Source organism: Lepisosteus platostomus, chromosome 17, assembly GCF_059453375.1.
Source record: "Lepisosteus platostomus isolate fLepPlt1 chromosome 17, fLepPlt1.hap1, whole genome shotgun sequence".
NCBI lineage: Eukaryota > Metazoa > Chordata > Actinopteri > Semionotiformes > Lepisosteidae > Lepisosteus > Lepisosteus platostomus.
In genome coordinates, this window is record NC_142627.1 from 24083053 (window position 1) to 24109296 (window position 26244).

General features: G+C 41.1%; 1 protein-coding gene and 1 long non-coding RNA gene across 2 annotated transcripts; one reads left to right on the forward strand and one right to left on the reverse strand.

The window, feature by feature from the left end:
- Nucleotides 1-1663: 1663 nt before the first annotated feature.
- On the reverse strand, nt 1664-24741 carry LOC148646438 (uncharacterized). The gene is made up of 27 exons (XM_088610653.1): nt 24507-24741; nt 22739-22850; nt 21118-21241; nt 19450-19843; nt 19250-19327; nt 19050-19145; nt 18906-18959; nt 17160-17213; nt 17016-17069; nt 16883-16936; nt 15821-15874; nt 14952-15005; nt 14501-14554; nt 11803-11856; nt 11005-11049; nt 10725-10778; nt 10581-10634; nt 10421-10474; nt 10123-10194; nt 9986-10021; nt 7904-7948; nt 7785-7817; nt 7475-7621; nt 6231-6407; nt 3504-3594; nt 2951-3028; nt 1664-2161 (listed from the first exon to the last, which is right to left on the reverse strand). Exons 2-27 carry the CDS (start codon nt 22821-22823, stop codon nt 1956-1958), a joined length of 2301 nt encoding a protein of 766 aa, XP_088466779.1. The 5' UTR covers nt 22824-22850; nt 24507-24741; the 3' UTR covers nt 1664-1955.
- LOC148646439 (uncharacterized) lies at nt 19075-21587 on the forward strand. Its single transcript, XR_015928002.1, has 2 exons — nt 19075-19213; nt 21135-21587. It is a non-coding gene; the product is annotated as an uncharacterized LOC148646439 (long non-coding RNA).
- Nucleotides 24742-26244: the final 1503 nt, after the last annotated feature.

A 26244-nucleotide genomic window follows, 5' to 3' on the forward strand; every position in this document is an offset into this window, starting at 1 on the left:
AGGGTGAGTGCCCCCCTACTGGCCCCACTAACACCTCTTCCAGCAGCAACCTTAGTTTTTGCCAGGAGGTCTCCCATCCAGGTACTGGCCAGGCTGCGAGTTGCAGGGTGATATGGCTGCTGGCCTTAATCTGTCGTTCTCCTCTCAGGGAAGTCCTGTTTCATTGCTCTCTACTCAGATCTTTACTAATCACTGTTCATTGGGGGTATTCACCTGACTCGCTCCACGCTGTCTAATCCATCAAGGAGTACAGAAGTGTTGAATTGTTTAATCAAGGGCTGGAGTATCCAGCCACCCAATCCTCATGTGGACTCAATCAGCCATGCTCTTTTCAACTCTTCATTCAAAGCTTATAAGATTAACTTTGCCTACTATCCTTAAAAAGCAGAAAAGTGTGTATTATTAGGGCAGTATGTCTCTCCTAAGCTCTAGTGAGTTTCCCATACTATAAACAGAATTCTTAAAAAACAATTGCAGAATCCAAATAGAATTGCTTCTTTGCACTTTGTGCAGTATATCAGGTCTGAGTGTCAAAAAAAGAGCTCTCAAATCAGATGACTGTATGTACTCAGTCCACAACCATGAACCTACTTACAATCCATATTTTCCAGTTTATATATAAAGACATACTGTATATTTTCTACATAAAAACGCAAACATTAGAACTCACCATTGGGTTGAATAAATACTGTACTGTATGCATTCTGAAATTAAACACCAAAATGAAAGACAATCTAAGAGGCAGTATTTGGTCTGGCAAGGATCCTAATTATAAATGTAGAAAACATCACCAGCATTTTTGTGTGTATATCATCATGAAGGTTCAGTTGCAAAAAAATAACGGAAATATTCTTATTTTTAAGAAAATCAGCACCAATGTGAACCTTCTGTGCATTTTCAAATGAATTGTTTAAATATTGAAACTAATGTAAAATGCTTTAGTTATCCTTGGTAATGCCTCATGGAAACTGGTAGTGTAGCTCCATGCCCAAATAAAATGATTTGTTTCCTGTGTGTGTTCTATAGCTGAACACAACTGTCTAATTTATTAAATTAGTTCTCCTATCCATAGATCATGAAAAATATTTTCCAGTCCTGTTTTTCTGATGAATTCAGTCATGAGAACCCATGTTAACTTTTAATTCCACGTAGGGTTTGTACAGTTGTTTCCTTGGCCTTTGGCACTGTCTGTTCAGACAGCCGGTTGCTGTTTTTCCTGACCCAAAGCGAGCCAGTGCAGACGAGCCAGGTGTTTCCACTCTCCCTCGGTGGGCTTGGCCAAGGAAGCAGGTGGAGGTGAATAAGAAGGTGCTGAAGTGAATTGGTTGCAGATACTGTACCTGTTAAAAGTTACATCTGGTGCTGAGGATCCCTTTGCCCTGTGGTGATGCTGGGATATAAGTGAAAGTTGTGGTACTACTGACTCTTGCAAGGATGTATGCACATAAAGTATAACGTACTTTCTGAAGGCATACACCACAGAAAATTAAAAGGTTTTTGTATTAAAAAAAGAAATCGACTACCAGCTTGTGCCAGAGAGCAGTGGGGTATGTTTTTTGGACTTTTATTATAAAGAACTGTAATATTTTAAGACATTTTGTAATCCACGTCATCAATTTTAAACTCTTGAAAATTGCATTGAAATAAGAAATTATGTTACATGTCCATATTGTTACATTTTATTCATTAAGATATCAAAGGCAAGAGGTAACCAAAAGATAATCTGCAGCCCTGTCCTTGTGGCAACACTGCTGTGAAGTAATTTCGAAGAAATAAATACAAAAAATAAAACAACATTGTTGGGTTTTTTTTAGTTGACAAGGGGCCTAATTATATACATTTTTAAAAACAGAATGTACTAGGTCAAGATTTGTGAATTATTGAAATTGCAGTTGTTTAGCTGGGCCACAAACTACAGTCTATATCAGCTCGTTTCGACACTTGAACAGCTGCCTTTAAGGGCGCCTTGCGCCTGGTCTCTGGGCTCCCTGCTCCTCTGAGCTGCCGGTCCCGTTGTTCAGATCACACCCCGACGTCATGCAGATTCCTGGGGTGCCCTGAAGTCCCGGATATCCCCTCAGGCCAGGCTGCCCCATGTGACCCCGAGGCCCTTGCTGACCAGGCTGCCCATCGAACACAGTTCCTGTCCTTCCCCGTTGACCTTGGTGTGTTTGTGTGTTTGCAGCAGCAGGGGATAAACAGACAAAGAGAACCGTTAGCCAGGAGCACATCCAGCACATAAGATAAGATCACTTTATTGGCCACATACAATTTCTTGCATTAGGAATTTGTCTTTTTGCATACCCCAGCTTGCTCTCTATGAGACACAGACAGGGAGAGAAGCTGGGGGCCAGAGCGCAGGGTCAGCCATTTATACGGCGCCCCTGGAGTAGTTGGGGTTAAGGGCCTTGATCAGGGGCCCGGTGGAGTAGGATTCCTCTGCCGGGCGCAGGATTTGAACCAGCAACCTTCCAGCCACAGGCGCAGATCCTGAGCCACAGAGCCACCAGTCCGCCCCAATCTATCCCCACATCCGTGACAGCAGAAGAAGACCTGTGGGAGTGAGTGGGACGAGTGCGGCTCTCCCTGGACACAGGGTACGTCAGCTGTGCCAGACCATCAGGCCCTCTGCCGCGGCAGAGTTTCATTGTCTTGATTTCAGTGTGGGGGTGACGTCACCTCCTCGTGACGCGAGGAGACACGGGCTGCCGACAAAAGAGCCCTTCCAGTAACTGGTCCTCTGTCACAGAGAGAGAGCGCTGCTGAACTACCAGGACATGGATCTTTTGGACTTTGAAAAAGTGAATACATTTAAATGATTCAGTTACTGAACATATACTGCATCTATCTTTAGATTTGAAACAGCTTCTCGGTGGTTTCTTTGTAATTCTGCGACAGTGCTGCCGTGAGAGTCCTGATCAGATGGCAGAATGCAGAAGAATACAATTACCTCGTGGGCCTTGGCTCCCCACTAGGCCTGGCAGACCGTGGCCCTTAGCTCCCTTATCCCCCGGCTCTCCAAGATCACCTAAAAGCAGACACATCACGTGTTGAATAAAACCATTTACTGTTCCAAGGCCTTCAGTCTGTACTGTCCCACAGTGGTGAAAATCTGTACCTCAGGGCAGCAGGCTGCACCTGAAAAGATCATTATATTCATTTGTGCAGCCACACTCAGTACCCCTGATTGACACCTTGTGTTTAAATGAAACACTCCACCTACTGCTTTGATATCAGTTATTTCCTGTTGATCAACTTAAAAGCACATTCAGGGCTGGCAACACAATGTAAGCTCACTGGGAAGCCCATTGAAAAGTCGGTGTGGCTACAGTATACAGGAGAATAATCAGTGCAGTGTTGAGATTTGATTAGGAATACATTTTCATTGTGTGTCTCTGGAATGAATTTGCATCTTCTGGGCAAATACGGAAGATTTTTTTTCTGCCTAAAAAATCTAGCAAAACAAGAAAGGTCTTTCATGGCTTCATGTATTAAAGTCTGACCTGGTTCTCCTTGTTTGCCCGCATTACCAGCTTCTCCATAGAAACCTGGCTGTCCAATCTCTCCATCAACACCATCAATTCCAGGTTCACCCTGGAAAACCGCAACAAGGAAGAAATGACCAAGTTCAGTTTCCATTTGAATGATTAAAATTACATAAAGCCCATGAAATAAGTCAAAAACCTTTGTATTTATCCCTCTGAAGATGATCACTATAACCGGGGTCATGTTGTATTTGCAATGGTCCAAGAATGATTTCTGCTAGATTTCTGCTGCTGGTGTTTATTGGGTGACATGGTGGTTTGATCACAGTACCCTATAAAGCAGTCTGGTGCTTCTAACTGCTTCTGCTAGCTATTCAGGTGCTGGTGCTTTAAAGAGAAAACCTGCAGACATACCAGCTTTTCAAGATCAGGACTGGGGACCCTACTGCTGTAAAAAGTCAAGAACTAACTTCCAACAACTGGAAAAGGAAAGATGGAAAAAACTGGTCCATCTGAGGAAAGTCTGATCAAGGTCACTTTGCCAAGTTAAGCTAGTGATGCATGCAGTGCCAGAGAGCTAAATCAATCAGCCGTGCCACCAGCGTCCATCTGGCATGTTCTGTATTATTAAGGGTTGAGTGGATGGAAACATGTCAGGCAACACCTCAGGCAGGACCCATTTGTTTCCCTTCGAGATAGAACACAAAACACATGAATGCAACTCCGATTGCTCTGCAAGTCATCACACCGGTGTAGTGCTACTGCTTCCTCGACCATTCAGTTGTGCCGTAGTTCCCACCTGCTTCCTTTCTCTCCAAAAGCCAAGGGGAGTGGCCACACCCTGTCTGTCTGCTCAGGAATTAGTGCTTGTCATGTACCTCGTGCTTCAAAGGGGAACTCAGAAGGCAGGGGTACCTCAAAGGTCAGGATCTGAGGCCAATGATGCAGTGTAAAAGATGTGGTGCTAAATGTAAGCACCTGCATACATGGACTTATCCTGACATAGTAATAAACATACAGTAACAAGTAATAAACATACAGTAACACTGAAACCACTGTAGCTGTGCATTGGGGTGGAGATGCCTCATACATCTTAGATGCAGTTTACATCAGCCAGGGTGATAGTGGAAGTTTTGGGTCACCCTTATTTATTTATGTATGCCTCTGGAACCCTCTAAAACCCTGAAGCACAACACCTGTTTAAACCTGTTGAAGATTATTCAGATTCAGATTATTAAGCCTCAACCCTCCTTTCCATCCATAAACATACAACGTGCAACATTATTCTCTGACTTTCAGGAGTGACATTCGATTGCGGGATTTTGGGTTTGTCTGCTACTGTTGCACAAAGCTGATACTGAGAAGTGGTATTTCAGAGCAGTGCAGTGTGCGATCTCTTCACAGCAAAATAATGAAGGAAAAAACTCACATCACTTTCATATCAAGATGGTTCCAAAGAGAACATTTTTTAATTAATTAATCAGAAGATGTGAATGGACATTTTTCCTGTTTCAGAGTTTATGTTCTATGCATAAGCTAATGCAAGTGTATATGCTGTAGCATATTTTTCCTAATGTTTATAACAAGTTGCTGTGTTTGGATTGTTTTGAATGTCTGATGTTTACTTTTTTGCATGTGACAGTAGATGTAATAATTAGAAGGTTTACGTCACAGTGTTTTGAATTATTTACAATTAAAATATTGCTTATACAGTTAGAAAATGGACAGCATTTTGACAGTTCTGAGGCTTTGAGGCAGTCACGGTGAGCATTCTGCAGCCTTGACTAATTGAAAAGTGAGGCCTGGTTTCTGCCTTTGGCATTTCTGCTTTTGATTCCATAGACAGTTCGTATTTGCCTGTAGCTCAGAGATTTCTTGTGTCTTAGGAGGTTTTTGTGGAGATAGTGAAGATCAGCCTTGTACCATGAACATGGAAAAGGGGCTTTCCAGCAGGGAACAATTGACTCTTTCTAAAAAACACTCAGCACAACACTCAGGACCTTGTCTGTGGCTTGTTGTTTGCCTTTCAAGGGTTGTGGAAAGTTTTCATTGCATCCCACACTGCCAAATATTTTGGATTTTTTAACTCTTGCAACTCTTGTGTCATTGTATGTGCCTGAGAAAGAAACCCCAACGATGTTTATTGCTTTTTCTTGCCACATGTCCCAGAGCATGAGGACTAAGCCACATTACTGAGGTCTAAATTTGTTTTGCTTCTGTTCTGGCAAAACAACACAGTAAGAACACGACCCTTCCTGTAGAGAGAGAGCCCCAGGTCTGGAATTGAACACAGGGCTCCAGCATTCCGAGACAGTACTCTTCAGATCTCAAGCGTTCTCTTAACTGAACGAATGACTTGCTTTATTCATCAGTAGCTCACAGGTGTTGTCAATCTTTCGAAACTGGTGACCTGTGAGATACAGGGGATCGGAGCTCTCCGTGACTGAGGCTGGAGACCCCTGCCTTAATGCAATGTAGGGACGAGAGTCTAACCCAGCAGGTAAACCCCGAACGGGCCTGCAGTTCACCACAGGCAGCACACGTACAGGAGGCAGATCACCTAGAGACATGTGTCTGATATAGGAGGAATTGGAGGAAACCAGAAAACCAGCACAGTCTTAGGGAGAACTTGCAAACTCGCAGAGAGGGCATCCCTGGCTACAACTGAACCCAGGACCTGGGAGCTGTGAGGCAGTAAGCGTTAAATGCCATGCCACTGTGCCATCCCAAAATCGGCGTACTCACTGGGGGCCCTGGCGGTCCTTTCAGGCCCGGAGGCCCAGGCGGTCCCATTGGGACATCCCCGTACAGCGGGCACACGCTGGCACACTTCCTCTTCACAGCGTTGGCATACATGGACATCTGCTCAAGCACCACTCGGCTGCAGACCTCTATCACTCTCTCTGCAGGGAAAGTCGGCCCCTGTTTCGGGAAAAAAAGAGGCAGAACCCATTAGTGTGGAGAAATCCTGGGGTAATTCACATGCATCTCTCAGTGTTCCTGTCCTTCCAAACCCTAATTATTGGCTTCACAGGGACAAAATATAAATATGAGTACAATCAGCCAACAAGAACACAAAATAGATTTCTATACAAGAGTGTTTATTTTATGCTAAATGTATAAATAAAACAAAATGGTAGTACACCACAAATCAAAGAAAATTAAAAGCTAATGACATACTGTCAACAAGCATTCCTTAGACCATAACTTTTACCACTCTTTAAAATTGAAACAGCCCACTCTTATATGGTAACTGTATAAGACTTGAACACAGTACTCAGTGTTTATCATGGTCTACTAAGCACAATAAAGTGTTGCTTAGATGCAGCACTTACAGTACGTTGTAAAAAAAATAGTTCTGGAACAGATGACTGATGTCTTATGTTTTCTGTTATTCCATTTGATGGAGGGTAGCAAATGTTACTTTAGGTAGGGCTGTGATGTACGAGGAAATTGGTGCCACAGTGATCTCAATTGAATCATAAAAACGCCAAATAAGTTAAAGACCTTAGACACCTTAATGATATCAGCTTTGGTTCAGCACAGAACATCTCATATTGAATCCTTACAGCCTTCATTTATTAATCCAATACTAAAAGCTGTAGTCTATGTTTGTTATTTATTCCTTTTAAGAAGCACAATGCCCAAAAGAGGAGCAAAACTTTTATTATATCCCACTAGCACATCACATTTCTCCCTGCTTCCTTGTAATGGATACAGAGTGCAATGTAGGGACGAGAGGTGTCTCACAGGACTGGGGAGCAGGGTTCAGAGCCTGATCCAAACCTCACTGGAGTAGAAAGGTAGTCAGCATCTGTCTGTAAGAGCTCTTGCATCGAGCGGCTAATTCTTGCAGGATGAGATGTGAAAATGGATGGACGTGTGCCCAGGGATTCAGCTGTTGGAGCAGAGGCAGTCCCTGTATCCACGACGCTCAGGTTAAAGACTAAGCTTTAAGTGTAGAGTTTGCCATCTCCAGCCTTACTCACTGGTGGTCCAGGAGGCCCCTGGAATCCCACGACTCCTCCGTCTCCACGGACACCTTTGTTCCCAGCGGGCCCTGCACGCCCTGGCTCACCCGCCGCGCCTCTTTTCCCCTGTTGCCCTGGGGGTCCAGGGGGGCCCTTGTCTCCAACCTGAGGACACAGCAGCCTGCATGAGGCTTTTATTCATCATCCTTCAAAGACGCAGGGCTACAGTGTGTGCAGATAGGATCACGTAGTTACAAACAAGCAGGTCGAACTAGGCATGTCTGTCAGAACAATGAGCAGTGCTCATCTCCCGGGGGCCGATACTCACTTCTCCCCTTGGTCCATAGACTCCTTTTTGCCCCTTAAAAAAAAAAAAATCGACTATTTTACAGCACGAATTACAGAAGCGAATTAAACGAATGTGGATATTTGATTAATTTGTCGTACCTTTTCACCTTTAACTCCTTGGATTCCCTGAATACCTGTGTCACCCTTTAAGAAAAAACCAAATGATTGAATTAATAATAGAGAACAATCTTCTATAACCCTTTTAGCTTTTAAGTGGTTTCAGGAAGTTGCGATGCCGTTTTCCCACGAGCGAGAGGTGAACAAGTTAATCATGTCTGAGTGTTTTTTCCACCTTTTCTCTGGAGTGTGTCCGTTTCAGGTTACCCGCATCAAACCTGAGTGTCCAACGCAGCTGAAATCATTGGCATGTAGAGTACATGTTTTTGATATCTTTAGATATCTTTTTTTATTATTTTAAAATTGTATCACTTTCAAAGAATAAGTGGATGAATTTGTACTTAGCATGACATTTCATTGCCTTTTGGCACGTAAATTCCACACTGCCGGTGTTCTTAATTGAAGAGACAAATTATTCAGCTCAGATTCTTGCTGTAAACAGCAAATCACTGTAATCAAACCCCTCAGCTACATGTGTGCTTAATAATATTAATTATTAGGGTTGTGGGAGTTTGGAACAAAATACCCAGGTATGATGTTGAAGCCAATACCCTGGTTTCTTTCAGGAGAAGGCTGAAAGAAATTCTGGCTGTTGGATCTATTACCTACTATCACAAAGACTACTGTATATGGGCCAAATAGCCTCCATGTGTCTGTCTTGGTAATGAGATAGTATCTTTGTCGAACTTATTTTTAAAATATTGTATTCTTCAAAATGAATGGGATTTGTTTCTAATGAGATTCTTCCCCCTCTATGTCAATCTGGATAGACAAAGACAGACAAAGAGATGTACAGTACATGAATCCCGGGAATTTGATATCGATATCTAATTTTTCCTGAGTTATCATTCATCATTGCTGGGTGCAATATTTATGTGCCAGAAAACGTCAGTGAAGCCAATTGTCCAGCCCTCATTACTCCACAAGAATAACTGTTCACATAGCGAGCCATCCCTACAATCGTGTATAGGAGAACTTGAAAAACCTACGTTTCTTATTTTCGTGGGTGAAGAGATGCCTAGGGCCTAGACTGCAGTAACTGATTTGGTGTTTATCTTTGACACAGCCAAAATGTAAGGACCATGCATCTGTAGGACATTTCAAATGCATGGCACCTAAAGTTTACTTTGTACCTTGAACATTTTCAAGAAATGGCACTAGGTGTGCTTGGGTGTAAATGTGGCATTTTGTTTTTAAGAACGTTTAATAAAACTGGTCACAGGACATTTCAATACAGAATATTTCATTTGTACAGTGTTTTTAAACATTGAACTACAAAGTTATCCCCATGCACATTAACAAATATGCAGCCCAAGAAGAATGTAAGCCCAAAGAATTTACTCTTGTCTAATATTGCGTCCTTAAGCTCTAGAAGAGAAAAAAGAGCAGTGTTTTGACCACCACTGCTGCATTTCATTCAAAAAACACCTCAAGCCACAACACCAGCTGAGAGGAAACATGGCTGGAGTTTGTATATAACTATAGTTGGGGTAGGAAGCAACTTCAATTAAATAAAAAGGAATAAACATATCTCTTCTGTTTATGTTTGAAAGATATTTAGTACCCACCTCAACAGTGGAAAACGCAATTTGTGGAAAAGGGTTACTGTGGTTTATTTACAGTAACCTCAGGAAAAATCTCAGTTTATTCTGAAGAATCAGTGCTGTGTGTGAGTGAGTCATGCTTTTCCAAAGTGGTTTGACAGGGAAGTGACCAGTGGTTCACCTTTCTGGTACTGTATATTCTAGAGCTACACCTAGAGGCAGAGCACTGTGTTTTTGTTTTGGGGGTCAAATCATTAAGACAGCTTAAAATTTGACCATATAATGACAGGTCGGTGACAGGACAGAAATCTTACATATGAAGCGAGTTTGTCCATGTGAAACTGAAGACCCATGGTCTGTGTGAAACTGCATGATTTTAAATATTGTGTACATTAACTGCTTTCAAAGCTAATACTGTTCTTCAACAATGATGTGGAATCCATAACACACAGTTTAAGTGAATTTGTGTTCTGAGGACCTGAGTAATGTGGAAAGCAAAGATGAAAATTATTTGATTTACCTGAGGACCCTGCCTTCCTGGTAGCCCCACATGACCCTATGGAGAAATGGCACGCTTTAATGCTCAAGCCAGCACCCAAAAACAGAATTAAGATGTATTTCAAGGACTTTTTCGGAATATTTATCAGGAACTCTTACAGTTGCTCCAGGTGGGCCAATAAACCCAGGTCTTCCCGGCTGTGCAGCAGAGCCCTTATAACCCCTTGGACCCTGCAGAAGCATCATTGAGAAATTAGCAAAGCACCTCCTGGAAACCGATTAGAAGTCAATGTCATTAGACCTTATATCCCATAGGAGGAAAAAAGGCAGAGAGGATAATTAATATTATATTCAATATGATATGTGAATTAGGACCACACGCTCAAATGATAACATTTAAGAAAGCCCACACCTCTGCTACAAAACCATTGTAGAGAAGCGTCAGGAAGCGACTTACAGTCATTCCACGCGGACCTTCACTCCCAACTGGTCCTGCTGCACCCTTCTCTCCCTTTGAAAACAAAACACCTTGTTCTGAGCTGTGGATGTAGGGGCCACAGGATATCTGAACACGCTATCTGAACACAGTAGTTCCACGAAGATGTCGTGTTTCCTACCATTTCTCCCTCCTGGCCAGCTCGTCCTGCTTGGCCCTGCAGTCCCTGATAGGCCTGGGCAAGAAGACATTTCAGTCAGTCGGTTGTGCAGAAGGCCACGTGAAGGACGAACGAGGACGATCATCTTGAAATCAATAGTCCTACCTCCACCCCAGGGTCCCCATCTCTGCCAGGCAAGCCTGGATCTCCAATAATCCCCTACAAATGCAAAGGACATAAAAACTGTACTGTATACGGCTTCAACAGTTTAGCTATTGTCTTTCAAAGGGTAGTTGAAAGAGTATTTAAAGTATTATAATTTATTATAATAACAATTAGTTATAATTAATAATATTATAATATAAATTCTGTGTAATATAATACACTGTCTAATTTGACCGTAGCCCTTGTAAGCCACTGTGAATGCCAGGACAAACAGACTTACCTTTATTCCAATATCACCTCTCTTTCCCTGCAGTCCTTGAACACCCTGATGTTAAAATGAAAGCATAATACAATTTCAATTGATGACATTCTTTTTACACAAAACGCTTATTTCCAAAAAAAGTCACGTGAGGAAATATCAGACATCAGTTTTACTGCTGTCTACAGTGCAGGGCTCCATTTTGATCTTTTCACTTGAACAACTTTACCAGTAGAGGTGTCAATCTTGCAAGAACTGAGGCAACACCAAGTTTATTTCCTCCAGTACATGCTCAGAAGGGACTGGGGTTCCACAATGTGCATGATCACCACTTCCAAACTTCAGGGAGCACAGCTGTTTCTAGAGTTTCCCCGAGTTCCACAGCCACCAACAGGGATAGGTCTTGCATTGGCATGTAGCTTATCTCATTCAAGGAACCAGAAACAGGGAATTTCACATTTGAACTTCCTCTCAGTTCCTTAATTTGAATGGTTTTATAAAAAATATTCAGTAACTTAAAAAAGTGTTTTAAGTGAAGCCTTCAGGTCTAGGCATCCATGTTTAGGCAGGATAGCTACAGCAAACAGTGAGATTTATTTAGGTCACTGCACACCACGTTTCCAGATATACTAGCAAGAACTAGAAAACCTACTGTAGGTCTGTGAATCTCATTGGTCAGTACAGTTATAAATCTATAGCATTCTAGTAAATATAAATGGATTCCTCAGTCATATAACTTGAGGGTAACAGCTGTAGACTTTTATGGCTTATTCCATACAAATGCTGAAGCTGTGAAAGCTTAGCAGATTACATACTTACAGGCTTTCCTTTAAGTCCTGGAGCTCCACGCTCACCAGGATCTCCAACAATACCCTATCAGAAAAAAACAAAAACATTGAGACTTTCCTCAAGATGACGGAAATTTCCTTGTGATAAAGCAAAGGTTTCAAAGACAAAGGTGAGTAGCCAAGGTTCACACTGCTACTCTTTTTTATCTATCATAACTATCAAATGGGATCATTCCCAGCAGAGAATATTTTCAGAAAAATGTTTGCAGAAATTGCAGAAAAAAAGAGCTGGAAGTAAAGTTGCAGGTACAGTTGTAAAGGTCACAACATGACATCAATGGTTTATTCATCATTTGGTTTAGTTTACACTAAGGAAAAAACAACATATACTGAAAGGCAATAAAAGCAGCCAAACTAATACTGGATCCAATAGTATGTGTTGCATTTGTAAAGCCATTCAGTAAATTATATAAGTTTTCTCTCACTGTCATCATCCAATACTTTGTTTTCTGGGTTTTCTACAAAATAACTCTTGTTACTGTACTTTTTTGTAACTATTTTGTTACTATTTTAGGTCAGTAATGTATTTGCTCTAGATGTCGGAAGAACAGAAAATGATAATTATGCACAAAGTCAATAATATAAAATCAGGTTCCTCCCTAAATCATGTAATAAATAATCAGACGTAAAAGTCAGACAACTGAGGAAGCATTCCATTCTTTTTCCATTCATCACTGCTGTTGGTCAAATGCATCCTTCCTTCCAGAAACTAGAGGCAAGATTCATTCATCACAGTTAAAGATCTAAAATAATATATCAAAGGATTTATTTTGACATATGCTTATTCTTAAGGCTTGCAGCTAAAGAGTTATATTTTATATATTTTTTTGTATTTCTGACATTAGGGTTTGCCCATGAAGATTTAGTTTTCTTGTCATGCTGAAATACATCTCAGTGTTTTGTGTTTCACTGATTTATTGATAACTTTCATTTACCAAATGATTAAGACCTACTTATGGTTTGGAAAGTACCCAACACCTTGATCTTCGTACTGACTTTTACAGGCTTCCGCTGTCCTCAGCATCCGAGTGGGACACAACAGCAAATAAGATTTTTATCTGGGTTCTTGTTTTTTTAATTTTCTTTTTACATTTACACTAAAAAATTTTAAAAAGCAAAATATTTATTGCTATGTTCTGAATGGTTATTCAGGAACATTACCCATACTGGATTGCTTGGATTTTATGATTTTAATTTCCTGTCAGCAGTCATAGCTTGTATTACAGTATTTGGTATGTCTGTACTTTTAACTATTTTATTACTGTGGATCTGTGATCCTTGGGAAAGCATAAAATTTATACTGCATCTATAATTCATACACAACTTATGATAAGTATTAATAAACATACATTTAACAGACACAAGTTTTTACAGTGGAAAAACAGTTTTCTTTAAATTTCTCCTTATTTAAAACCTTATGGTTTTAGATGTAATGATGCTCACACTTGTGTTTGCTTGAGGTTACTGTCCTCCGGGAGAGTAATCCTTATCTGCTGTGCTTTGGCATCCCTGGCTCTCCCATTTCTAATTCGGCACCAGTATTTGTCTGCCAGAGACCAGGCACTGGAACTTGAGTTGATCCTTTAGAATTGCATCATAAATCTATCTCAGAAGATCATACTCAAGGTTCACAGTTCATAAATACGTTCTCCCAGTATAGAAGAATGAATTGCTCATATATTGTGCTTTTTCCTCACAAACAGGAACGGCCCCAGTGCTCTGGTTGCCTTCAGCCCCGTCTGAGCGACGTGCTTGAGCCACTGAGCGTCTGCAGCTCCGCTGCCGCCCAGACCAGGTGAAGGAGAGAGAAACGTGCTCACCGGGCGAACGAAGGGGGGAACTTTAAGTTAAGTAGCTCAGTGTAATTTTCTTAATGACAGAATGAGCAGACGGATATGAGGGGGTAGTGTGCCCAGAACTCTGGCACTGACTCTCGCCTGGCCGAGGAAACGAGCGCAGGGGCCCAAGGTCGGTGGTGACACGACCCCTGAACCAGGGAGCTGCAGCGAACTTGCGGTGGCGCTGGAGGGAGGGGTACAGAGTTGTGGGGAGACAGTACGTATTTATACAAAGGCGAATGGGAACGGGAGATTAGAATTTGAACTCCTCCAAACCTTCTGTTTAATAATACCATCAGACCAGATTGCACAAACTATAAATAAAAAACAGAGCCACGGGAACATTAATGACCAGATAGTGAAGACCTTAGCTGAACATCTTGTCTGAAAGATGGCGAGTCCTATAGCTTAGTGTAGGAGCCTGGTTTCCTTGAAGGTCTCCCGTTCCAGCACCGACAAGGCCTGGCCTTGTGTAGCTTCTGTGATCTGACACGATCAGGCTATAATGTGGCAACACTGCCGTCACGATGACACTGTTTTGTAACTGGAACTGGCAATAATCTTAGCGCTTGCTATCCACAAACACTTCACAGCACTGTCTACAAATTCTGAGGATTCCCACTGAATGGTGACTTACTGTGTGACATTTTTTGTATATAAGATCAGGGTGGGTTTATCCCAAGCTATTTACAAGAATCTGCTTACCTACCTATTATCTACTGACATTGTCGATGTGATGTACTGTACTGTAGGTTTTCTCTGAAATGTGAGAAATTCGTTATGTTTTTCAAACTCTTCACTGGGAAGTGGATCTGGTTTGCACAACTTTACCTGGCGGCCTTGATGCCCAGGTGGGCCTTCAGCTCCTGAGAATCCCTCTTCTCCCTGCAGGAAGGACGAGAAAATGGGAAAAGAAGGAGACGATGATAAGAAGTCCTTCCCTTTCCTGAATCAAATGTCCGCTCTGTGCACGGATCTCTCTGCAGAGCCCAGTGTTACACTGTCTTCTCAGCTGTTGGCTGAGATCTGCCCTTGATCCAGGGGCAAAGTGCCTTTTAATCTGCAAGTGATTCCTCCCGGGAGTCTAGATATTTAGAGTCTGGGGTACTCATTCTGCATGCAATGATGAATACACAGCAGCTATGTGCGTGAAAAGTACTTAATTTGATCATTATGCTATTGCTTGTGTCTTACAGATCGGTTTCAGCATTTTCATGCATGTCCATGCATGTAAACCTCTGGTAAAAAACAAATGTTGTACTAAACTGTACAGCAAGTTTACCTTAGATCCTTGAAATCCTGGAATTCCTTCAAATCCTGGGTCTCCTGGATCACCCTTTATTACAAATTAAGTTTTAATTTCAGACTTGCATTCATTACTGCACCATGACAATGTGAATGTGATATACTGAAAACACATTTTACAATAGTTTTGGGTTTTTTTTTCTATTTTCATCTCTTATAGTGTGATGGTAGATATTTATACTTAAGCCTAATGGACAAACATTTATATTTTCTTACCCTTTTATTTTTACTGATATAATTATATCTACAGGTTTCTATTGTATCTGCATTTATAGAAGAAAGGGACTGTGGTCACCTTCATAATGTAATTTCACATTTCAAGATGATAATTCATCCTTTATCATAAAACTGCTCATCCCTGGTATGTTTATTGCGTACCAGGTATAAAATTGCTCATTTCTGATGAATCTAGGGACTATCCTTGAAGCATAGAGCACAAGGTGGTGATCAGTCCTGGACAGGGTTCCAGTCCATCACAGGGACAGGTTAAGACACATCAGTTAATCTGGCCCGGATGCCTTTCCATGGTGGGGGCAGCTCAAAGCAGCGAAAACCCACATGAACACGATAGGACATGCAAACTCCACACAGAAGATGTCCCAGCCCAGAATCAAACCCAGAAACAAAGAGCCCTCAGGTAGCAAGTGCCAACTGTTCCGGCACCATCCGGCTCCACTCTTATGTTGCAAACTGTAAAACAATTTGATCTTTTATTTATCCATCAAGAGAAATGCTCTTAAGTCAAAATGGTCATTTTACTTCCGCTATCAACTTTCAAACAGTATGTGCATTAAGAACATTGGGTCTTGTGTTGAGGCCCTGTAGTGAGAAAAACATAAAACATACCACTTCCCCCTGCTCTCCTGTCTGTCCTCTGTCTCCAGGGGCTCCCCTCACTCCCTGTAGGGGTCAACAAGCAATCAGTACGGCACTGTCTTACACCCCCACGCCACAGAAGCAGAGCTGGGCGGTCTCAGCTGTCACAGGCTGGTCAATGACATCATTAGGAAGCCCAGGAACTCCATGAAGACCTTCTTGGACATAACTGCAGCTGCCGAAGTTAGTTCTCTGTCACTTTGAGCTCAACTGGACACTTCCTAAGTGATTGGTGGGACTGGTTTATTCACAGTGGAATAAAAATATTATATTAAGTTCTCATACACAGAGTGGCTTTTCTAAAATGTCCATCCCCTTTGTGATGAAGTGTAACATCCAAAAGCTCCAAGTCCTCCAGGGAATTACACTTGGATTGTGGTGTTTTAGATCTGTCCTCCATATACAGTGGATGAGACGTGTGAGTACAGACCTTCAGTTTCTCAAGCATGAGGCATGGTGTAGAGAACTTAAACTCCCACACACATGCAAACTATTAGAAAGTGCTTTATTATGTAGTGTATCACATTCCTGCTCAGGTTTCCTGTCTTTCATGTGCTTCACTGCACTAGAATTAAGATCTTGTGAAAATAGGGGCATTTAAAATAACTGTCAGAAATAGCTACCTTTTAACTACAAATCCTTTAATTCCATATTCCTTCTCTTTATGGCATCAAATATAGTAAATGTTCTTGTGTTGGCTCTGAATTGTGTTGTTTTTTTAAATTATAATAATTGGTTTTAAATCATAACTAATCATAATCCAGTTTCATAATCATGACTACTCCTGTATGTCAGTTTAGCAACAAGGCTTGTGTTCCCTCTTAAGATCTGCATGTTTTGAGGAGTTTAGCAGAAATGGGAAATTGTAATTAAATTGGATGACACAGAATTTAACAACATATCACTCAGGATGCAATGAACTCTAAAAGTACCAAGCAGGGTTGGTATTTATAGCTATTGATCCCAGCATGTACAAGATCATGCAAATATTTTATTCTAGCAACTGCAAAAAAAAAAGAGTCGTATGCTCACCTTGAATCCTAGTGCGCCTTTTAACCCTTTGAGACCTTTGGGCCCTCTGTCACCCTATAAGACAGACGAGTTATTACCAATATCTGGCACTAAGGCAATGAAGTATTTCCACTTACTGCGCAGGTCCAGTTACCACTTGGCCGTGGAGTCCTCTCATTCCCTTTTCTCCTTTTCTTCCAGCGACTCCCTGCAGGAACAGAGGTCAGGGCACTTCAGGGTGGTTTGAAAACACTGCCGTGGCTTGTCTCTAGAGGGGTCACAGCGCGGGCGCACTTACTTTAGCTCCAGTCTCCCCAATGAGGCCGTAAGCACCGGGGTCTCCTCGGCCGCCCTGGAAAGACACACAAGCTCATCTGCGGATCTGCTGACAACAGAGAAATCAGTGCTTTCCAGAGCAGCCCGACTAATGCTCAACAAACAATAGATCCAGTATTATATATTCATATTTTCATACTGTTTAGTGTGTGATTTATATATTTTAGGCCTTGTTTCTGCCCAGTCCATCTAAAAAGTATTGTCTGTCTAATTTGGGTCCTAATTATGGCCACTGACTGTAGGTCTGAGAACTGATTTAAAAGATAAATGTAGACTAATCTGACTACTGGATTATGATTTTATGCAGAACAAATGCTAGTATATAGTATTAAAGTTGAATTCTTTGTGTTATGATTAAGATAACGTTCTTAGGGGGCACATTTAAACACCAAATAGATTAAACTCTCAAATTATATTTAATAATTATTTTATCCGGTGTTAAAGTTATACTTTTGTAAAGTGTAGATGGATGAAATCAGTAAATTGGTGATTGTAGCCCTCTAGTGGAGAGATGTGTGTTTGTAGCCTGTAAACAGGACCAAGGCATTGCTGCATTGAAGCAGCCAGATTTCAACAGCCTAGACTAATAGTCTTTATAAAGTCTAATAAAGTATATTGAAAAAGAAACGTTCATCCCACGACTTGGCAACTGAACTATGGGTGGCTTTGTGAAACCAGTATCTATTTTACACTACCTTACCTGCAGTTATATAAAGACCTATCATTCTGTTTTGGTACAAGATTGAACTATTTTAAATAAATGTGATGGATTCCATTTTCCAAATGCTACTAACATTTTAGCATAAACTCACACAGCTGGTTATTCCAAGGTTTAAAGAAAGTGTGTAAAGAAATATCAATTGCATATGAGTAAAAACAATTACACCGGTAAGAGCCATTTCTTCTGCATTAACTATTATTAGAAAGCCTTTTGTAGACTCAACCAGTTCATTTCAAACAAAGCAATTGAACCTTGAAGAGGCTGTAACCTTACAGTCTGCAGATAAAGATGAATATCTGGCCTGGGCATATTCACTTCAAGACATTGAAAAACTTGAGTAGTTTTTTTTAAGACATTTAAAGAGCTGAGTACTTGATACTTGATTTTTTATCATCTCAAATTCTCACTCTTAAATAGTGGTGCAGACTAAATCCACAAATAAGCAGTTTGCAGGTGTTAATGTTATCTATTATACCACACTGGTTTATTTGGGTTTAGTTTTAAATAGCTAGATTATAGTTTCTGTTATTATGGTTGTGGGCACACTACTGTATTAAAATTTATTCTAGACAGTGAGGGGAGACAGTTGTATAGAAAATAGAACATTGCTAAAATTATCTGAAACTCACAATTAAATATATATATCAGAGAAAATGTTCCACCTTTGATCCAAATCCTCTCCAAATTATTTTCAGCATTATTTATTTTCAGCATCATTTCCTTCAGCTCTTCCATTTAACATTGCCACAACATCGTTGTTCTGGAAGAACATTTCCCATCCACATTTCCAGAAATGTCTCAAGTTAACTCTTTGCTTGTGATTTATAATTACCCATCTGCTCCAAGAGGACTTTTGAGTTAGACCAATTTGGATATTCTGTCAAGTTTGTGGTTCTGGTTACAGCGCCAACTACATTTCCAGCTACGAAGATCAGGAAAGCAAAGCTCAGCAGTGTTGAGTTTGAATTGTGCGAGAGAAGCCGTTACCATGTTTCCCACTCTTCCAGCCTCGCCCTGGTTTCCTCTGAGACCTCTGTGCCCCTGCCAATGGAGACAGAGACTGAGTTTGAAGCCACGTTGCTGTGAAAAGCACTGCTACTGAGCTGCTCGATGAGCGACAGAATTGCCAACCTTGGGTCCGGGAGGCCCCTGCACACCTGGCTGGCCGTGAGCACACCTGCATGGATTGGGGCTGCCCGTCAGCCCGATCTCGGCGTGTCCTCCACACTGAAAAAGCCATCGAGATGTGGAAACAATTATCTCACAGCTTCACCTGAAGTATCCACAGAATGCAGGTACTTGCACCTCTACACCAAGTACACTGTACTTACAACGTTAGAAAGCTCGCAGCATCCTTCAGCGTAGGCCTGATCAGGATCACAATAAAGTTCCATCTGCTGGAGGTCCACCTGGCATTCACAGGATGCACAAAATGAGCTCGCTGCAGCTCGTGTAGCAACATAAACTTACAATTCTTAGTACAACGATAGATACAGGACATTAAAGTAAGATTTTAAGGTGCCATACTTACAGAAACAGACGAGTCTCCTACAGCTCTTTTTACAATGGAAGTGTACCCATTTTTGATCACTGGACGCTGCTCGTCGATTGGAATGATCGTGACTTCCTGGCAGTCAATGAGCAGTTTCACTTGATCCCCTTTGATACTGAGTGCCAGCTTGTGCCAGGAGCCGTCAAAGAGTTTTTCCACATTGTGGAACGTTCTCAGCATTTGTGTTTTGTGAGGGGTGGCGTAAAAGAAGTCCAGAGATCTGGTGTCTCCCAGGAAACGAATACCGACTTGTTCCTTCCCATCCGGATCGCTGACTTGCCATAAATTCCAGGCACTATTCGGTGTGTCTTCTAGTAACTTAAATGTGGTTATGATGGAGTAATCTGAGGGCAAGCCATCTGGATACACATCACTATAAAATCAACATAGAAGATACATAAAGCAACATAAAAAAGAAAATATGTGTAGGATCTGTGCGTTTTAAATTCAGAAATACGAGGATTCCTATCAAGTCATGGTGTGAACACCAGGGTGTGGGAGCTTGTTCTAAGAGCTTTCTGGAGGGTGGATGGATTGGATCAATGAGCTATTGGCCATTAGACGTGAAGAATGAACTTCTTCGATTTTCAGAGTTTCAGAGGGATTTCCAGTGAAGACTTGAGCTTTCAAAATAATTATTTCCACTTGTATAGTGCATTTCATGCCCAGAGGATCCCAGAGCACATTGGAGGGGACCCACTTCAGCTACCACAGTGCCACACCCACCTGCAGGACTCACAAGCAGTGGTTTGAGGGAGACATCACTTAGGGAAAACAACACTCCTCCATACAGGCAAATCTGAATGTGCAATCTCCAGGCCAGATATTTTCAAAACCAAAAGAATGGTTACAAACAAGGGGAGACTGTTTGGACCAAATACTGTAGCTCATTTCCATCCATCCATTTCTTAACCTCTTTATCCAATACAGGGCTGCAAGCAATAGGCGCAGGGCAGGGTACATCCTGGTCAGGATACCAGTCCATCGCAGGGCACACACAGACACACACACCCTGGTCAGGACACCAGTCCACTGCAGGGCACACACAGACACACACACCCTGGTCAGGACACCAGTCCATCGCAGGGCACACACAGACACACACACCCTGGTCAGGACACCAGTCCATCGCAGGGCACACACAGACACACACACCCTGGTCAGGACACCAGTCCATCGCAGGGCACACACAGACACACACACCCTGGTCAGGACACCAGTCCATCGCAGGGCACACACAGACTCACGCGCTCACTCCAGGGCCAGTTTTCCCAGAAGCCAATTGAGACAGCAATGCTAACCACTGCGCCCCTAACTGATTTCATTGCAGTTACAGTACATGGATTTTGTAACATGGTGACAAAATTTGTACAAGATAAACAGGCCCTTCTAAACAAATCACTTCCTTACATTTTTGTTCACAGTATAAGATAAAGAGGCCAAACTGCACTGGATATTAATATTAATATCAACTGCACAGCACATGCTTAAATGAGGAAATGTAGTGGTTGGTGCTAACAATTCAATCTGATTAAATGAGCATGTGAATATAAATGAGCATTTTAAATGTTAAATAAATTCCATTGTTTGTCATGTAGTGGGCAGTAGCACTATTTCTTTTCCATGTCTATTATTAAAATAAATTACCGCATTGTTTTTTTCAGCTGGATGGAAGGATTGACACGGAAAGCCAACGCGTCGGGCTCCGACCCCTCCACTGCAGTCACTCCCGACGACTCGGACACCCGGAACTCGTCAAGGAGGTTGAAACCTGGACACGGAAGAGAACAGGTACCGGCAGCTGGGTCTGGGGTGTGGAACGCGTACCCTGGGAACAAATCGCTCACCTATAAAGACCTATATTTTTCGTATTGTTTGGTGGGGTCATCTCAGCTGACAGAACTCCCAGGACTGTGAAGCAGTCTCACAGGCTATGATCTGGCCACCATGCTGCGACACTGAGCTGTCTGTCCTCCTGCAAGCACAGGCTGTAGGCGCCAGGCTTTCTGTCTCAGTTATGGATTCTCCTGGTGAGAAAAATCTTCCATATGTGACCCACTTAACATGGAAAACTTACAGTTTGCAATTAATAATTAATAAAATGGTATTTATTGACATTCAGGTATTTGACACATTCTGATATCTACACATTTTTCAGGAACTTTAAACTTTAAAGTTTCACACACTTTGTACATTAACAAATATAAACTGCAAATATAAAACTTTTTATTTGTGTTTCCCCTTTTACAAACTGCAACTATTTGCACCCACAAATCTCATACCTGTGATCACACTACATGCTTTATCCACTTGCTTTGTGCTGTAGTTTCTGATTTTATATCTTCACAAACTGTCCTGTCTCTGAACTGGGTGCTTAGCGCTGGCTAGTAGCTGCTGGTCCTGTGATGCCAGGATGAATGTAGTGGGACTGTGAATGTGTGTTAGAAAATTGTGAGCAAGGCCTTACAGCTGGAAATGAGCAAGTGACAATGTGTGAAAATGCAGGGCACGTGGGCAGCTTTTACTTTTGAACAACATTGTATGTTCCAATGATTCCAGACTGGGGTGCAAAGCAGGAAATGAAGAATTTACTGTATATTTATGTGCAAACAAGTGAGCAAACAAATTGATCAGTCCCTAACAAGCCAAAACAATTATAATAAATTCAGCCGGCCATAAAATATCTACAGATTAACATAGTTAAAAGATAAGGATGTGTAAATGCTGTTAAAAATAAGACATCCACGTGTTTTCTAACTGCTTAATCCAGTTCGGGGTCGCGGGGGAGCCCGAGTCTATCACGGAACAGCCGCTGGTACACCATCCCGGCGCACACAGAAAACAGACCCTTACCGGGGCCAATTGAAAATGAACTACTGCAGGACATTGTGCGTGACAATACTGCCATCTGCTGCTGGCAACGGTAATAAAATAACCGTACACCCAAACCATGGGTAGACTTTGACCGTGTCGTGCGGAAACAGCACTGTACCACTGCAACTGCGTGACTGCGCCTGGTCTGTCAATCCGAATTGATCAGAACAGCACAGCGAATGATCGGAACCGCGTGAGAATTGAAGATAAAAGCCACTTTAAAAAATGGGCTCATCCTCACAGAATAAAAGCATTTAAGTTCTGGGTATTGATTATCCTTAACTTCAGTCCCCTTCACAATGCTAATGTCAGATTGGTATAATTACAATAATTACATACTAAGAGATCTATGGTGTTATTCTACTTTTATTATTACATATATAGTCAGACTTACTCGGCAATTCCTGGCCTGTAGCGAATCCAAAGAAAGTAATGATGACTGGGTAAACGAGCAGTGTTTTCAATGTTGGAGTTTTCATTTTGGTAAACTCTGGATTCACATGTACCTGAAATAAAAAATAATACAATATATATTTTAACGTAACTGAGGTTTGAGATGACTGGCATTTTATAATTAATTCTGTCATGCATATGGTAACCGACCCTTACATTTTGTACTTTAATGCAATCGCTTCAGGACAGATTGTTTTTGAAAAGCTAATAGTTTAATATTAAAAGAACGGAATGCAATTACTATTTAGAGACAAGTCAGAAAATACTCATGCATATGTATTATGTTAAACCAAATTAATTACAGGGTGAACCCGTAAAGAATGCTTCTTAACGGCACGATTTAGATTAATACTAAGTAAACAAAAATCTCACGACCTCTTAATTTAGCGTGCAGTCCGTTGTACAGTATGTGATACTAAACATATGTAAAAACGGGTAAACATTTTTATACTTCAAAATGATAAGAAGGGTGCAATAGATCAGATTTTTTTAGATATATGCAATTTTAAATACGCATGCAATGAGTGCGTAACTAAATGTACTATAAATGATGAATAATGGAAAATAAACAACTTTGCCATATTTGGAATTGCTTAATATTACTGTAGCATTACACTGACTTCACAAATATTATGTACCAGTAGCATTCCAAACTTTATTTGAGCTTTTTGAAGACAAATTTCATTCCTTTAAGATATAGTTACCTTAAAACAGAAACTACAGTATTACTTCTGAGAAGAGATGTGTGTTAACATAACAAGCCACGTATCGAGAACTTCATAGAATAAGGAAAATGAGTTATACAGTATATTTTTTCAATAGCATGCAGTGGGATTGCAGCTTTCTGAAATCGATTAGCTGTCTTCCATATTTACACTAATAAAACGAATAACTAACAGAACTGCAGTTTAGCTTTGACTGCGACTAAGGCATTTCTTTAAAAGGTTCTTAGAAGAAAATACATTTTTACGATTAATTACTGCTGAGCTTCACAACCTGTGACAGCTGGACTTTGCGATGGGATCTGGCTAAGTATCAGAGCAGCGCTTTGTCATGCCAAGTAACAACAGGGTGTGCGTAATAACGTATTTCAGCTTTTGCACCTGGAAATAAAGCATTCGATAATACGGGAGTATTTGAAAAATACCTTAAGAATGACAAAATACTGACATAAAAATATCGTTGTCTCGTATAAGGTTTTCAGTTTGTGAATATTTGCAGGCTTTTTCCAAATTGTAGTCCAGTAGGAAACCCTGCCTGGACCACAAAGTTTTAGGATAAAAGGCTTTACATGATCTGATGTATTGATCTGATTTTTACAATTAAATCCAAGGCTTGAATATTATATTCCAAACACATAAAACAAATTCTATAATCATCATCATCATCATCATCATCATCATCATCATCATCATCTTCATCATCATCGTAAAAGTAACAAATTAAGCCAAATAAAAAAAAATGATCGTCTTGCACTTAATCTGTATTATTTGTTACATAAACATCGCTTGTAATTAAGTTTCAAACATCAAATGTATTTGACGCCAGTTTAACACATTTCCTCTTTATCATCCGCAAAATGGAATTTCGTACTCTTATTAGAAACTGTACTAAAAATGCATTTTCCAATAGAGGTATTCCATTTATTTTTCTAACTGTTTTTCCTCATTGTTTCTAACAATTTGAAAAAAGGAAAAAGGAAGACTTACATATTTTTAAATATATATGTATATTTGGTTGGGTGCTCCAGGCGAGCCGCTTGACGGTTCAGTCACAGGTGCCGTGCTGTGAATATAGCCAATTTGAAAGTGGCAGGCCGGGTCCGGACGTCCTGCAGGAGAATCTTGAACTCAAACCGGCGCCGGGTCCCTGCGCTCCGCTCCACCTTCAGTCCCAGTGGGATCTCCCCTTTCCCCCATAGGCCCGTCACGAACAGCCCAACTCGCTGTTGGGCGTTAATTCTAATATCTTGGGCCTGCGAATATTTCCAAACCTGTTCGGCCACATGACTGAATTTGACCACCCCCGATGCGCGGTACAACAATTTCAACGTTTTAATTCAACCAGCGTAGTTGTGCATTGCAATTATTGGAGCCAGTGCCCAAAATATATTTAAAGATTGTGTGAGATCAAATATGGAGAGCAATACTGATCAAATTATCATCAGAAGTACACAAAAACATGCAATACACCATTCAGAATTTTTTACGCCTCATTGGGAATTTGTAAATGTTAGAACTAAAATTCGTTTATTTTATTTTGTTTTACCTTGTTAACTTTTTCACACCTTTAAGTTTCGATTTTTTTTTCAAAGAGGAACACAAAAGACCTGCTTGCGTTTGGAAAGGAAAAATACTTTACAACTGGTTAGCTTTAGAGAACATGTTAAACATTTGGATCTTTGTGTTAGAAACTATTATAAAATCTAACGTATTTGAATGCATAATTTTTATTTATTTCCACGCTATGTAGCGCAGTGACAGTCGTGCACTATCTCGCCTGGCCCGAAGCTAAGGTGCAGTATGTCACAGGCAGGTACCAGACCCTGTGCAAACATTCCGGAGAGTGAAGGCAGGCTCTCAGCAGTGCAACTTCAAAAGTACGCTTTTTTCGCAGTTAGAACGGGTAACAGTTGCTTTTCTTTTGCAACATTATATCCTTCGATCGATCGATTCACATCAATGTAACTAGCGAAGGGTAGATCCATGTCACAGTAGACGAGCTGCATTTTCTAGCTAGACTCGTAGACTACTCCAGCGTTTTACTAGAAGTTAACAGATTCACGTTTATCGTTATTTTCAATTTTAATAGCTGATAACAGTAGTGGATGCAGAATCGTGGTCCTTGTCAAGATCTTGCCCAGGCCCCCAAAAAAGCTAGGGCCAGCAGTGTCTCCAACATACCAGCATGGCACAAAGGCTTTGTTCTCTTTATAAGATACGGTTCCTGCCTTTGTTTTTTCTTTCCTGAACTTCACCATGCTTGACATTCCGCTCATCACCCATGTCTCCCTAACAAAGAGATTCAGCGCGTCTGTAACGCTGAAAGATAGTCCGGCGTATCACTGTCAGGCATGAAAGATCACCCGGCTCTTTAAACTCTTGATTGTTAGGCTGTAAACTTGTGTCATGTGTAAAGCACATCTTTCAAAAACAGTCTAGTCTCTCCAGGTTTTTCTGTTTCAGTGAAAAGGTTTACTCTGCAGATACAGTATGCAATACGTCTTTCAAGTATTAAAATAATGTTCTTGATTTTAAGTGTTTAATCTCCTGTAACTTCTTCTGCCAACTAATATGTCTTGGACTTGGTTTACCCTGTGAACAAATTGCCTGTCTCATTTATTTTTTAATAAATAGTTTGGTTTGGGCACAGGATGTACATGGATACTGTAATAGGTATCCTCAAAAGTGGGATAACTGGAAAGAAATCTTTAACATACAGTGCCTT